General features: G+C 39.3%; 1 protein-coding gene across 5 annotated transcripts in view; it reads right to left on the reverse strand.

Moving 5' to 3' along the window:
* Positions 1-7,386: 7,386 nt before the first annotated feature.
* lypd6b (LY6/PLAUR domain containing 6B) overlaps positions 7,387-14,159 on the reverse strand; it is a 173,516-nt gene continuing 166,743 nt past the window's right edge. For all 5 annotated transcript variants that reach the window (XM_060827819.1, XM_060827821.1, XM_060827820.1 and 2 more), the window contains 2 exons: positions 9,762-9,892; positions 7,387-8,919 (listed from right to left, as the gene is read on the reverse strand). In XM_060827819.1, coding sequence (XP_060683802.1) covers positions 8,749-8,919; positions 9,762-9,892 — 302 coding nt within the window. In that variant the 3' untranslated portion in view covers positions 7,387-8,748. The remainder of the gene's footprint in view (positions 8,920-9,761; positions 9,893-14,159) is intronic.

Consider the following 14,159-nt stretch of genomic DNA (forward strand, 5'->3'; position numbering starts at 1 on the left):
CTCTTAATTCCAGAGGTGTTATTGAATATGGGCCAAACACAGGCAAGTGGGACTAGTTTAATTTCTAATTTAAACTAGTTGGATCAAAGGGTATGACTCCATGACTATTTGCATGTTGATTTCTAAAAATACAAAATCTTGAGGTTACTACTTCTGTTGTGCCATATGTCTCTGTCTCAAAATTATGAGCACCCTTTTTTCCACAGAGTGGAATGAACTGCCAGGTGAAGTGATGGATGGTGGTACAGTTACAATATTCAAGACATTTGAGGGATAAGTACACATATCGGAAAGGGTTCCAAGTTTTTATTTTATTTTAATTCACTGTTTAGATTGTTTGCATGAATACTAAGGCAGCTATCTTTTTGGGAGGAAAGGACATTTGATTTAAGCAATGGCATACTGTCTAGATTCTTTGTTAAAATTGAATATTCCGCTACTCAGATCAAATCGTGTAAGGAAACTGTTGGCAAAACAAGTTTAAGTATCAATTGCAATTGTTTTGAAGTTAGGTCATTCAAGATAGCATGACTTGGCTATGGAGCAGCAGGTATCTGGGCAAGCCAGTATGCTTAAATAATGATTCAAACGTTTACACAGAAAATCTACTTGCCATTTGCCAGACCAACATTTTTGAAAAGAATGCTTATATATTTCAAGATATTTTAATGCAAGGGACCTAACTGGAAAGGCAGATGAACTCACAGCATGGTTAGGAACATGGGACTGGGATATCATAGCAATTACAGAAACATGGCTCAGAGATGGGCAGGACTGGCAGCTTAATGTTCCAGGATACAAACGCTACAGGAAGGATAGAAAGGGAGGCAAGAGAGGAGGGGGAGTGGTGTTTTTGATAAGGAATAACTTTACAGTTGTGCTGAGAGAGGGTATTCCTGGAAATACATCCAGGGAAGGTATTTGGGTGGAACTGAGAAATAAGAAAGGAATGATCACCTTACTGGGATTGTATTATAAACCCCCTAATAGTCAGCGGGAAATTGAGAAACAAACTTGTAAGGAGATCTCAGCTATCTGTAAGAATAATAGGGTGATTATGGTAGGAGATTTTAATTTTCCAAACATAGACTGGGACTACCATAGTGTTAAGGATTTACATGAAGAGGAATTTGTTAAGTGTGTACAAGACAATTTTCTGATTCAGTACGTGGATGTTACTACGAGAGAAGGTGCAAAACTTGACCTACTCTTGGGAAATAAGGCAGGACAGGTGCCTGAGGTGTCAGTGGGAGAGCACTTTGGGGCCAGTGACCATAATTCCATGAGAGTTAAAATGATGATGGAAAAGATAGACCAGATCTAAAAGTTGAAGTTCTAAGTTGGAGAAAGGCCAATTTTGACGATATTAGGCAAGAACTTTCGAAAGCTGACTGGGAGCAGATGTTCGCAGGTAAAGGTACGGCAGGAAAATAGGAAGCCTTCAGAAATGAGTTAACACGAATCCAGAGAAAGTATGTTCCTGTCAGGGTGAAAGGAAAGGCTGGTAGGTACAGGGAATGCTGGATAACTAAAGAAATTAAGGGTTTGGTTAAGAAAAAGAAGGAAGCATATGGAAGATATAGACAGGATAGAGCAAATGAATCCTCAGAAGAGTATAAAGGAAGTAGGAATATACTTAAGAGGGAAATCAGGAGGGCAAAACAGGGACATGAGATAGCTTTGGCAAATAGAATTAAGGAGAATCCAAAGGGCTTTTACAAATACGTTAAAGACAAAAGGGTAACTAGGAGAAAACAGGGCCCCTCAAAGATCAGCAAGGTAGCCTTTGTGTGGAGCCGCAGAAAATGGGGGAGATACTAAACGAGCATCAGTATTTACTGTGGAAAAGGATATGGAAGATATATACTGGAGAGAAATAGATGGTGACACTTTGCAAAATGTTCATATTACAGAGGAGGAAGTGCTAGATGTCTTGAAACGGATAAAGGTAGATAAATTCCCAGAACCTGATCAGGTCTACCCTAGAACTGTGTGGGAAGCTGGAGAAGTGATTGCTGGGCATCTTGCTGATATATTTGTATCATCAATAGTCACAGGTGAGGTGCTGGAAGACTGGAGGTTGGCTAACATGGTGCCACTATTTAAGAAGGGTTGTAAGGACAAGCCAGGAAGCTATAGACCGGTGAGCCTGACGTCAGTGGTGGGCAAGTTGTTGGACAGAATCCTGAGGGACAGAATGTACATGTATTTGGAAAGGCAAGGACTGATTAGGGATAGTCAACATGGCTTTCTGTATGGGAAATCATATCTCACAAACTTGATGGAGTTTTTTGAAAAAGTAACAAAGAGAATTGATGAGGGCAGAGCGGTAGATGTGATCTATATGGATTTCAGTAAGGTGTTTGACAAGGTTCACCATGGGAGATTGATGAGCAAGGTTAGATCTCATGGAATACAGGGAGAACTAACCATTTGGGTACAGAACTGGCTCAAAGGTAGAAGACAGAGAGTGGTGGTGGAGGTTAGTTTTTCAGACTGGAGGCCTGTGACCAGTGGAGTGCCACAATGATCAGTGCTGAGTCCTCTACTTGTTGTCATTTACATAAATGATTTGGATACGAGCATAAGAGGTACAGTTAGTAAGTTTGCAGATGATACCAAAATTGGAGGTATAGTGGACAGTAAAGAGGGTTACCTCAGATTACAACAGGATCTTGACCAGATGGGCCAATGGGCTGAGAAGTGGCAGATGGAGTTTAATTCAGATAAATGTGAGGTGTTGTATTTTGGGAAAGCAAATCTTAGCATGACTTATACACTTAATGGTAAGGTCCTAGGGATGTGTTGCTGAACAAAGAGACCTTGGAGTGCAGGTTCATAGCTCCTTGAAAGTGGAGTCGCAGGTAGATAGGATAGTGAAGGCAGCGTTTGGTATGCTTTTGATTATTGGTCAGAGTATTGAGTACAGGAGTTGGGAGGTCATGCTGCGGCTGTAAGGACATTGGTTAGGCCACTGTTGGAATATGGCGTGCAATTCCGCTCTCCTTCCTATCGGAAAGATGTTGTGAAACTTGAAAGGGTTCAGAAAAGATTTACAAGGATGTTGCCAGAGTTGGAGGATTTGAGCTATGGGGAGAGGCTGATTAGTTTGGGGCTGTTTTCCCTGGAGCGTCGGAGACTGAGGGGTGACCTTATAGAGGTTTACATAATTATGACTGGCATGGATAGGGTAAATAGACAAAGTCTTTTCACTGGGGTTGGGGAGTCCAGAACTAGAGGGCATAGGTTTAGGGTGAGAGGGGAAAGATATAAAAGAGCCTTAAGGGGCAACTTTTTCATACAGGTGGTATGTGTATGGAGTGAGTTGCCAGAGGAAGTGGTGAAGGCTGGTACAATTACAATATTTAAGACGAATTTAGATGGGTATATGAATAGGAAGGGTTTGGAGGGATATGGGCCGGGTGCTGGCAGATGGGACTAGATTGGGCTGGGATTTCTAGATGGGTTGGACCGAAGGGTCTGTTTCCATGCTGTACATCTCTGAGTCTATATTTCACATACTGCAAGTTCACTGCCAAAGTTTATGAAGCAGTTGGATCTCATTGTACATTACTCACTGCAAGCTAACTTTTTGATTTAATATTCCCCACAATCATAATGCATATCATTATTCATACTTTATTCAATTATCTGTGCGAACAGAAGAGGTTCCAATTTCTCAGTACTTAAAGTCAAAATTAATAGTTTTGTGCATGTGAAACAACATTTGTTTTTATTCGTGGGACATGCTGGCTAGGTCAGTATTTATTGTCCACACATAATTGTCCTGCAGAAGGTGATTGTGAGCTACCTTCGTGAACTGCTGCAGTCTGTGAAGTGTGCATTTTTGCACAGAGGAGTGAGGAAGGACATTCCAGCATCTTGAACAGTGACAGTGAAGGAAAAATGATATTTCCAAGTCAGGATATTATGTATTTAGAGGAAATTGATTGATTAGAGTTTGAGATATCATGAAATTATTACATTAGTATTAAGTATGTATTCTTTTAGTAGTAGTGTGGGAGAAACTTGAAAAGGTGTGGACAAAAATGTAATATAACATTAATGCTGCAAATTATCCTTAAGTATTCCACAGAATATAAAAGATAAAGTTAAATTACCTGATAGTCTGGATCAGCAGAGCAAGATTCCAATTGGTATCACCAGATGTTAAGATAACCTCATTTACCATATACTATGGAGCACAGTGATTAGCCATGGCTTGATGCTTGACTGTGATGTTGCTGGAGAGTTCCTGTCCTTTTGTAATCATCATTGGGTACCACCTCAACTTCTATGATCAAATAAATTGCAAACATTCTGTTGCATGACCATTTTTCTGTTCACTTATTGCTGCATCTACAATTGTTTTTCTCTTTAAGCCACATCAGTCATGATGAAGATTACTTATAGCTTTTAGCATTCACCAAAATATTTGTTGTTCACCCTTTCTTCCAGCTCTTTACATTTTGTTTAAGTTCTAATATTAAGATCTAAATATCCATTTGATAGTTCTAAGCTTGAGTCTTGCTAAAAATAGATAGGCATTGTCAAAACTTTTCATTTTGCACTTGTAATTTTGTAAGTTTATCAATTCAAGGGGAAAAGCAACATTTATCCCACATAAGAGTATTGATTTATATATAAGTGAACTCTTATTAGTAAAGGCTTGCCACCCGTTAATGACGATTGACAATTAACTGCCAGGTCTTTGTCAAATTTTAGACAAGGCAGGATGACTCTGATTGCCCTGAAAAATTACTTAGGTGATAAAACTCTTGGAAATTTAATTTTTTATAAAGTAGCATAAATAAAACTTAAACTTGCTTATATTTGATGAAAAAATTGCCCATTAGTTTGTTTTTACATAGATATTAACAGATTTCCCATGGTTTGCTCCAGGAAAGTTTAATAAATGCTCCCAGTTAAAGACAAGAGCATTTGGCTACATATTGTGCTGCAAATGTTATGCCGTCTCCCAATAAGAAGGTTCCAGTTTAAATAAACCAAGGAATGAGGGCAATTAAAGTTGAAGATTTTCTTTAGTGAGGGAAAATGGCAGATTGAAAGCTTCTTGCAAAACTCCAGGTGCTGTTCAGAACAAGGACAGATGGCTAAGTTCTGTTAAAATGAGCAAATATTGGAACAGGAGGCAGAATAAACTTTCGTCATTAAATTTTCCGTATATTGTAAACAATTGTTTTTCTTAAGTGTCACACATGAATTTGCAAACTGACAAGTATAATCAACAAATGTTCATGTATAACATGGATATACACACACCTGCTAGCAAGGTATTTCCACTGTAATACTCATGGTGACTAAGGCGTTTTATGATTCTATACGATATGGGAATTCTACTGTGTCAATGTGATAAGTGCAGGTGTGTGCCTCTTTAAGGCCACAAACCCAATGGCAGTTTTACATGAAGGGTGAGAGTGTTGTATGTGGGGCTCCTTGGGGCATATTGACTATGTAGGACAGTCCTTTGTCTTACATAGTCAATATGACCCAAGGAGCTGCACATGCAGCACCTCCTGCCTCACCGATGGGGCAGACTGCTATTGTATACTGAAAGTCAGCAGTCCACTGCAGTTTGACATGATATTCAGGGTCAACATTAGAGCAGTACAATAATAAAAGCCAAATACAACAGTTGCTGAAAATCTTAAATCAAAAACAAAATAGTGGCGAAATTCAGCAAGTGTGGCAACTTCTGTGGAAAGAGAAATAGGGTTAATGTTTTGAGTTTCCATGGTATTCGATAGACACAGGCTAATCACGCCTGTTCAAATATGAGTTCTTACACATTGAAACCCCAGTACTATTCAGGTTAATCTTCACTGCCATCTTTCTAATGCCAGAAGTCACTATAGACTCGAAAATGCTAACTCAGTTTCTCTCTCCACAGATGCTGCTAGATCGGCTGAGTTTCTCCAGCATCTGTCGTTTTTATTTCAGACCAATGCAGATTGGCTTCATGGCATTGGAAATATTGTGAAGAGCAGAACACCTTCACACCTGGCCAAATATTTTCAGGCTGGAAAAGTGTACAGACTGTTCTTACATGAACTAGGCAAGTAATCCAAACAAAATTACCCCTTTTTATGTATAGTGTTAATACATATCTCATAATGTTTATGAGGTTATATTGGATTTCACTTTTCATTGAGAAGAAAATTGGAATATGATCCCAAAATACAATGATCTTACAATCGATTGTATTGCCTTGAAGCAGTAGTCTGGTTTTTCATTCGTGTTTTGTTGCATTTTGAATTATCACCTGTTTTTGAAGCTGCTCATAACTATTTTGAGTTTTGCAGTCTTGCATGCAGAGTTTGACCAGGGATAGGTAACAACGGGACATGGCAATGCAGTGGAATGAAGCTGAAAACAGTGAGAATGAGGAGGTACAAAAAGAGATGAACAAGGATTAAAGTTACAAGCGATCATTACTTCCCTTCCTGTTGATGTTTTACAAAATGGTACATAATGATTTTATTATATTTTTGCAATAAGTGTAAAAAAGAATGTGTCAACAGAGTCATGAGATTCCCCAATCAGTTTTAGGAAGACCCCGAGAGAAGTCCGCATCTACAACACTCCAGAAGCTGTGTCTCGTGTGTAGCAATGGCCTGAATAATGTAAATTCCTTCACAGCATAAGGAAAACGTTGATCTAGAAAATGAGACCAGGATGGCCACAAAGCCTTCCAACCCAATGCATTGTAAATAATACATTGCTTTTTATAGCCCCTCTTCACATGTAGAAATTGGGAATCCAAGGAGTTTGAAGTCGAAGCAAGAGCTTTTGTTCCCAATATTTTGCTCATCCAAATCGCAGCAATCAGTCACAATTGATTTCCTCCAATACAACAAATCTGAAATGAAAACAAATCATTCTCGAAGTGTTCAGCAGGTCAGAAAGCAGTAGGAGAGAAAAATATTGTAACATGGGAGATGGATGACTGTTCATCAGAATTATTGCCTGTGTCACAAGAATCATGTTCAACATTATTCCCGCCTTCATGACACAAAGACAAAAGCTTCATGATTTAGCATGCCTTCTCTGTCATACCATACATTATTATTTGTACACAAGCTTGGTTCAGTTAGTAACACTCTTATATCTGGGCCAGTAGTCAGTGGCATCACAATCCACACCAGTAATTCAGAACATAATTTAGACTGATACTTCTAAGAAAGGGAATACACACGTAGAAATGCTGTCAAATATCTGATCTGGCAGATGTCAATGATCTCATGGTACCTGTTAAATAAAAGAGAAGAACTGTGACCTGGTCAAGAAAAACAAAGTTAACGTTTCAAGTGAATGAATCTTTTTTCGGTTCTGAAAGAAGTCATTGGATTCGAAACAGTAACACAGTTTCTTTTCCACAGATGCTGCCAGATCTGCTGAGTTTCTCCAGCAACTTCTGTTTTTATTTCAGATCTCCAGCAACTTGCTTTTATTACACTAAACTGGGAGAAGGTTTTTTCACAAGTTAAAGTCACTTGCGTATTGTGCATGATGTGCTAGTACAAAACGGCTGCAATGTTTGACAAAATAATAGTTGTCACTCCAGTCCAAAAGTCATTTATTGTGCGCTTTCAACTGTGTTTTTCTTTTGTTCATTGTTTAAAATGGGGGACATCTATCCTCATATATAGGGTATAACTTCAAAGCATAAATATCCATGATTGCAATTTAATCTTCTGATTATAAAGGAACAGGACATCACGATCCAGTGCTCTCATATTGTTTACAAGTATTTTTGAGTCGACATTCAATCATTGCATATTACCCAGCAAATCAGTCATAGTTAAACAGTTACAATGCTATTGTTTAGAGTTTTTTATGGCTTATAGTTTCTGCATTTTTTCAGTCTGATTGTGAAATAAATTTTACCTGCGTACAAGTTTACTTTCCAAAACTGCCATCTGCCAAATTATCATCATGGAATTAGTCTAAAATCACAAATAGCAGTTTGTCATGGACATTGGGGCTGGGGAAAAGTACTGTGATCAGTTTTGAAAAATTTGTACTAAAAGCCAGAAAATTTACTATGGAAAACTTGTATTTCTTCTACTCTGATTTTATCCAGCAATCAACAAATTCAACCAGAATAGAATGATTTCAAGTTTAATTTTATGTTTTCCTGAGGTTTCCTGGACTCAGCACACCAGAGTTAAGAATGGAAAAAAAAAACAATGGTAACAATTTCTGTTCCAGATTACTGTTCATTTACTCCACTGGATGTGTGTGAACATCAGGTAAGAAGGACTGTTAATAGTTTACTACTGAATAGCTTGCAGATATGTACTAGCAAGGTTTGCACTTGAATTATGACCCCCTTGACAAGGAGGACTGAAGGCATATAGTGTCCATGATGGTACCCTTGCAAATTGATAAATATTTCCAGGAGATGAAGGTAATATGGGACAAAAAAAATTACAAAATTTTAAAAATGGAAATCTGTATTTATCCTTTCGTTAAATGTCTCACAACCTTCCTCGTTAGATTCTTTGATCTAAGGTCTATTCCAACAGCAGTTTTCACATCAGATCAACTCACAATCCAGTCTTTGTAATGCCAGTGTACAAGTTGACAGCATGCACCTTTTATTCATCAGTGCAATATCTGGGACTATTTTGAAGGTGAGATTTATGTTTCCAAAGCTCAAAGATGGAATCAATCAAAATAGCTAATGCGCATAAAAAAACTTCACTCGATGTTGCTTGCTGTTTATCATATCAAAAGGACAACTAGCAGTGCCAGTGTGATCCAGCTTATGTTCAACACCGTATTGCTGGCAGATGAAGGTAACCTGTGGAGCCGTTTAACCATAAGCACAGCATTTGTGTGATTTGTTGGCACATCGATGTTGCAGATCATCCCTTCACAACAGGAAGTACACTCCTGAAAAAAAAACAAAATGCTTCCTGATTAAATATTTTCACTGATGTTGCATTTCCTGTTAAATAATTCCACAGAGGACAGTATCCCATTAAGCTTGGATTCAATCCATGAAGTCAAGAGACTCTCTGAATCCCCTGTTTATATCTATCAGCTAGAGCTCCCTGATATTCCCAGGTTAACAGCCCTAATCAGGGATGTCATAGTCAATAACATCTTGGTTTGGTTTCAATCACTATACCCTTCAATAATAGACTTCCAGTCCTTGCATAAGACACATCTGTTCCATTCCGCCATTTATTTCCAGGATCATCACTGCTGCAATTCTCAACGCATCGAGTCTTCCTGTCAATCACTAGATATAGCCAAGTTACAATGTAACCTAATTTATGTCCAAGGAAGAAAAATTGATAGAATCAAATTCATTTTGTATAAACTGAATCAATTCATAATCAGCCCGAGTTCTGGCTCATTTCTGACAACACGGGGTTTGGAAAGTCAGCTGATGAATTTGGAGCATGTTTTGAGAAAGGGGTGACACAGAGTCCTAGCCCTTTGCCCTTCAGGACTACACTCAAGTCCAATGGAGGTTGACAGGAAGGAAGCCATGGCTCTTCTCTGCTGCCCTGTTCACAGGTCCTCCAACCAGGAGATCTTCAGTTATGGTACATCATGTTTATCTCCGTCTTGAACCATTCTCTCACATCTATCTGTGACGTTTGTCATTCAACTACACAAATCCATCTTTGAATAATAAATACATGGTAATCTTTGGTGATATACTTCAAAGAATCCTACAGCACAGGTAGAGTCTATTTAATCCATTATAGTTGTGCAGCACTTACTGTATAACCAAACTTCCTTAAGTGACGGCAGCCAACTGAATAACATTCCACCTTTGAAACACATCTCTTTGAGACTGATTCACTCCTGCCATGGCTTGTAAATCTGTGTACTGTCAGGCAATACTCTGTATCTGTGCCATAAAAAGACAAAGATTGAGATTTAGGACTGTGTTCTATTTACAAACTCTTTGGGATCTATAAAAAATCATCCAAAGTTTCTCAGGGATTTTGTTTTCTATATATCAATGAAAATGAGCCTACATATAAACATTAGCTCTCAAACGGTAAATTCCTAAATTTGGTCTTACTTATATAAATAAAGTCAGCTTAATGTACAAGTGGAATGACAATTACCATCCTAAAACCTGTTTAAATCTGCAACAAAGTCCCAAGTCAGAAACTTGTACTTTTTGCTCATGAATTTTTCTGCATTTCATGTCATTACGTATTTATTTCACAAAACTGTCCATTTTTTGACAACTTTTCATACTTGGCATTCTCCAATATAAACTCGCAGAACAATTCTTACAATAGGGAATTCCTATACTGAGATTCTGACCATGATGATGATATAATGCAGCTATTGTTAGGGTCATTACAGTTTGAAGTCTTAATATCCTACGTTGCTTCATACATCACATGCAATTATGTTATCACTGAAAGCATTTACTACATTAATCTTTTTCACTTCTCTGCTAATGTTTTTTTCCCTTCCCTCTCAAGGCTACTTAGCTGTAACACAATGTTTCCATACCCACTAATCATCCACCTTGTTTTTATTGAGCTTTGGCAGTGAGTGTCAGAAGGCATTTCCGTTCTAAGGGTGAGGATTAAACTTGAACCCAACTCCATCTGAAGCTTCCACATGCATGGGCTGGTTACCACTTTGCCCGAGGCACTGCTCATTTTATCGTTCTATCAACTCAGAAAGGCAGTTGATCAGACCTGTGCGCTAATGATTCCCACTCCACTGCTCACTTCCCTGTTAACTCAGGACAATCCAGGAATTAAGATGGTGATCAGTTGGTATAAAGAGCCCCACAAACTGCATGCATCAGCAGAGGTTTACTCGGCTGATACTGGGGATGAAAGAACTGTTCTGTGAGAAAGCAGTGGTTTGACTGGGCTAGTGTTCACAGAGTTCAGAAGAATAAACAGGGATCTGATATTTCCAAGTTTGCCAATAACATGAAAATGGGTAGCATTGTGAGTGGTGAAGAAGATGTCAAATGTCATCAGGGTGTTTTGAACACATTGGGCATGTGGGAAAATTCATGGCAGACTCGATATAACATGGATAAGTATGAACTTGTCCACTTTTGTAGTCAAAACAGAAAGGCTGAGTATTACTCAAATGGTGATAATTTGGCCAGTGTTGGTATACAAAGAGATGTGGAAGTCTTTATACACCAGTCACCGAAAATAAGCGTATAGTTGTAGCAAGCAGTTAGTAAGATAAATGTTATGTTAGCCTTCATTACAGGAGAGTTTCAGTTCATGAACAAGGAAGACTTACTGCAACAACAACAAAAATGCTGAAGAAACTCAACAGATCTGGTAGCAGCTGTGTAGAGAAAGCAGAGTTAACATTTGGTGTCCAATGGTCCTTCTTCAGAACTGATTACTGTAGCTGTATGAAGCCTTGGTGAGACCACACTTGGAATATTGTGTGCAATTTTAGTCTACTCACTCAAGAAAAGGTATATTTGCCATAAAGGGTGTGCCGTGACTGCCACCAGACTGATTCCTGTGAGGACATGTTTGTCATTCAGGAGAGACTGGGCTGACTGGGCCTGTATTCATTGGAGTTTATAAGAATGAGAGGGAATCGCATTGAATCATATAAAGTCTGACAGAGCTGAACAGACTGAGTACAGGGATGAAGATTCCTGTAGTCGGAAGGGTCCAGAACAAAAGATCACTATCTCATTCCTAAAGCTTTTATGGATAATCAGATGTAATGAAATTCTGTGCCCAAAGGAGGAAAATATCTTTAAGGAGCTGTGTTGCAATCAAACACTTTAACTTTATTCAACTGAGTATATCAAAAGGTTGGCCACTTCTAGATCATGTTGATTTGCTTAAACTCAGTTAGTGCAGGCATCTGGAAAATACAATGATTAAAATATTTGAGAGGATGATTGACATTAACCTCCCTTTTTTTCAAAGCTATGGACCAATTCTACACTGCTAACTCTGAAGAAAATTCTGATTGCAATTTTTAGCACTTTTTGGGGAGATAGTTATGAAAATTATATTAAAATGTTTATGTAAAGAATCAAAGAGCTTTGAACTGGCTTCATCTTTGCCACTCATAACAGGAAAAACTGAAGAGACAGTGGTATAAAAATCCTGTCCATTTTGTACTTTTTTATTTCACTCATCCCTCACAACATCACACCAACAATGCCGCTCTGATTTGAAAAATCATCTAACCTCAAATGTTAGCTTGCTCTTCCTCCACTGATGCACCCGGCCCACTGTGATTACTAGCATTTTTTGCTTTCTCTCAACGATGCAGCAAGTTGGCAAATGAGACTTGTGTTACAGATACAAAGGAGAATATCCAGTTATATATTCTTTGTTTTCTTAAAATTCATTTGTAGGTGAGGACATTGCTCATGAGGCCAGTATTTATTGCCCACCCCTAATTTCTCAGGAGGCAGTTAAGAGTCAACCCACAATGTTGTGGGTCTGGAGTCAGATCAGGCAAAGGTGGCATTTTCCTTCCCTTAAGAGCATTAGTAAACAAGATGGGCTTTACTGGCAATTGACTCATGGTCATCATTAGATTCTTAATTCCAGACATTTATTGAATTAAAATTCCACCCTTTGCGGTGGTAGGATTTGAACCGGGTCACCAAAGCCAAAACAAACAGAGTTGTTATCTCTAATTTGTTACCTGTGACACTTGCTAGCAAGGCAAGGACTAGGGAAAGAGAGGAGTTGAACACATGGCTACAGGGAATGGTGCAGGCAGGAGGGTTTCAGATACTTGGATAATTGGGGTTCATTCTTGGGTAGGTGGGACCTCTACAAACAGGATAGTCTTCATCTGAACCAGAGGGGTATCAATATTCCGAGGGGGATATTTGCTAATGCTCTTCGGGAGGATTTAAACTAATTCAGCAGGGAGATGGGAATCTAAATTGTAGTTCCAGTGTCCAGGAGGTTGTGAGTATTGAGGTCAGAAATAAGGTTTCAAGCTCGCAAGAGTGCACTAGCAAACAAGGTGGTGGTTTGATGTTGTGTCAACTTCAACACTAGGAGTATCCGGAATAAGGTGGGTGAACTGGCAGCTTGGATTTGTACCTGGAACTTCAATGTTGTGGTTATTTCAGAAACATGGATAGATCAGGGACAGGAATGGTTATTGCAGGTTCCAGGATTTAGATGCTTCAGTAAGAACAGAGAGGATGGCAAAAGAGGGAGAGGTGTGGCATTGTTAGTCAAGGTCAGTATTACAGTGGCAGAAAGGATATTTGAGGACTTGTGTGTTGAAGTAATATGGACTGAGGTTAGAAGCAGGAGAGGTCAACCTATTGGGAGTGTTCTATAGGCCTCTGAATAGATCGAGAGATATAGAGGAAAGGATAGCGAATCAGATTCTGAATAGGAGTGAGAGTAACAGGGCAGTTGTTCTGGGGGACTTTCACTTTCCAAATATTGATTCAGAATCGAATAGTTTGAGTACTTTAGATGGGTCAGTTTTTGTCCAATGTGTGTAGGAGGGTTTCCTGACACAGAATGTAGACAGAGCTGAAAATGTGTTGCTGGTAAAGCGCAGCAGGTCAGGCAGCATCCAAGGAACAGGAAATTCGACGTTTCAGGCATAAGCCCTTCATCAGGAAAATGTAGACAGGCCACCAAGGGGTGAGGCCACATTGAATTTGTACTGGGTAATGAACTCAGGTAACCTGATGAAGGGCTTTTGCCCGAAACATCGATTTCATTGCACTTTGGATGCTGCCTGAACTGCTGTGCTCTTCCAGCACCATTGATCCAGAATCTGGTTTCCAGCATCTCCAGTCATTGTTTTTACCTGGGTAATGAACCCAGCCAGGTGTTCAATTTGGAGATAGGTGAGCACAATTAGGTTATGGAGTGAGTGAGGACTGCAGATGCTGGAGATCAGAGTTGAGAGTGCGGTGCTAGAAAAGCTCAGCCAGTCAGGCAGCATCTGAGGAGGATCGACGTTTCGGGCATAAGCCCTTCATCAGGAATGAGGCTTGTGGGTCAGGGAGCTGAGAGATAAATGGGAGGGAGGGGGGTGGGGCTGGAGGGAAGATAATTGAGAATGGGACGATAGGTAGATGAAGGCGTGGGGGGGGGAGATGATAGGTCGGAGAGGAGGGTGGAGAGGATAAATGGGAAAGGCAATGGACAGGTCAAGAGGAC

The sequence above is a fragment of the Hemiscyllium ocellatum genome, chromosome 7, assembly GCF_020745735.1.
Source record: "Hemiscyllium ocellatum isolate sHemOce1 chromosome 7, sHemOce1.pat.X.cur, whole genome shotgun sequence".
In the NCBI taxonomy this organism is placed as follows: Eukaryota; Metazoa; Chordata; class Chondrichthyes; order Orectolobiformes; family Hemiscylliidae; genus Hemiscyllium; species Hemiscyllium ocellatum.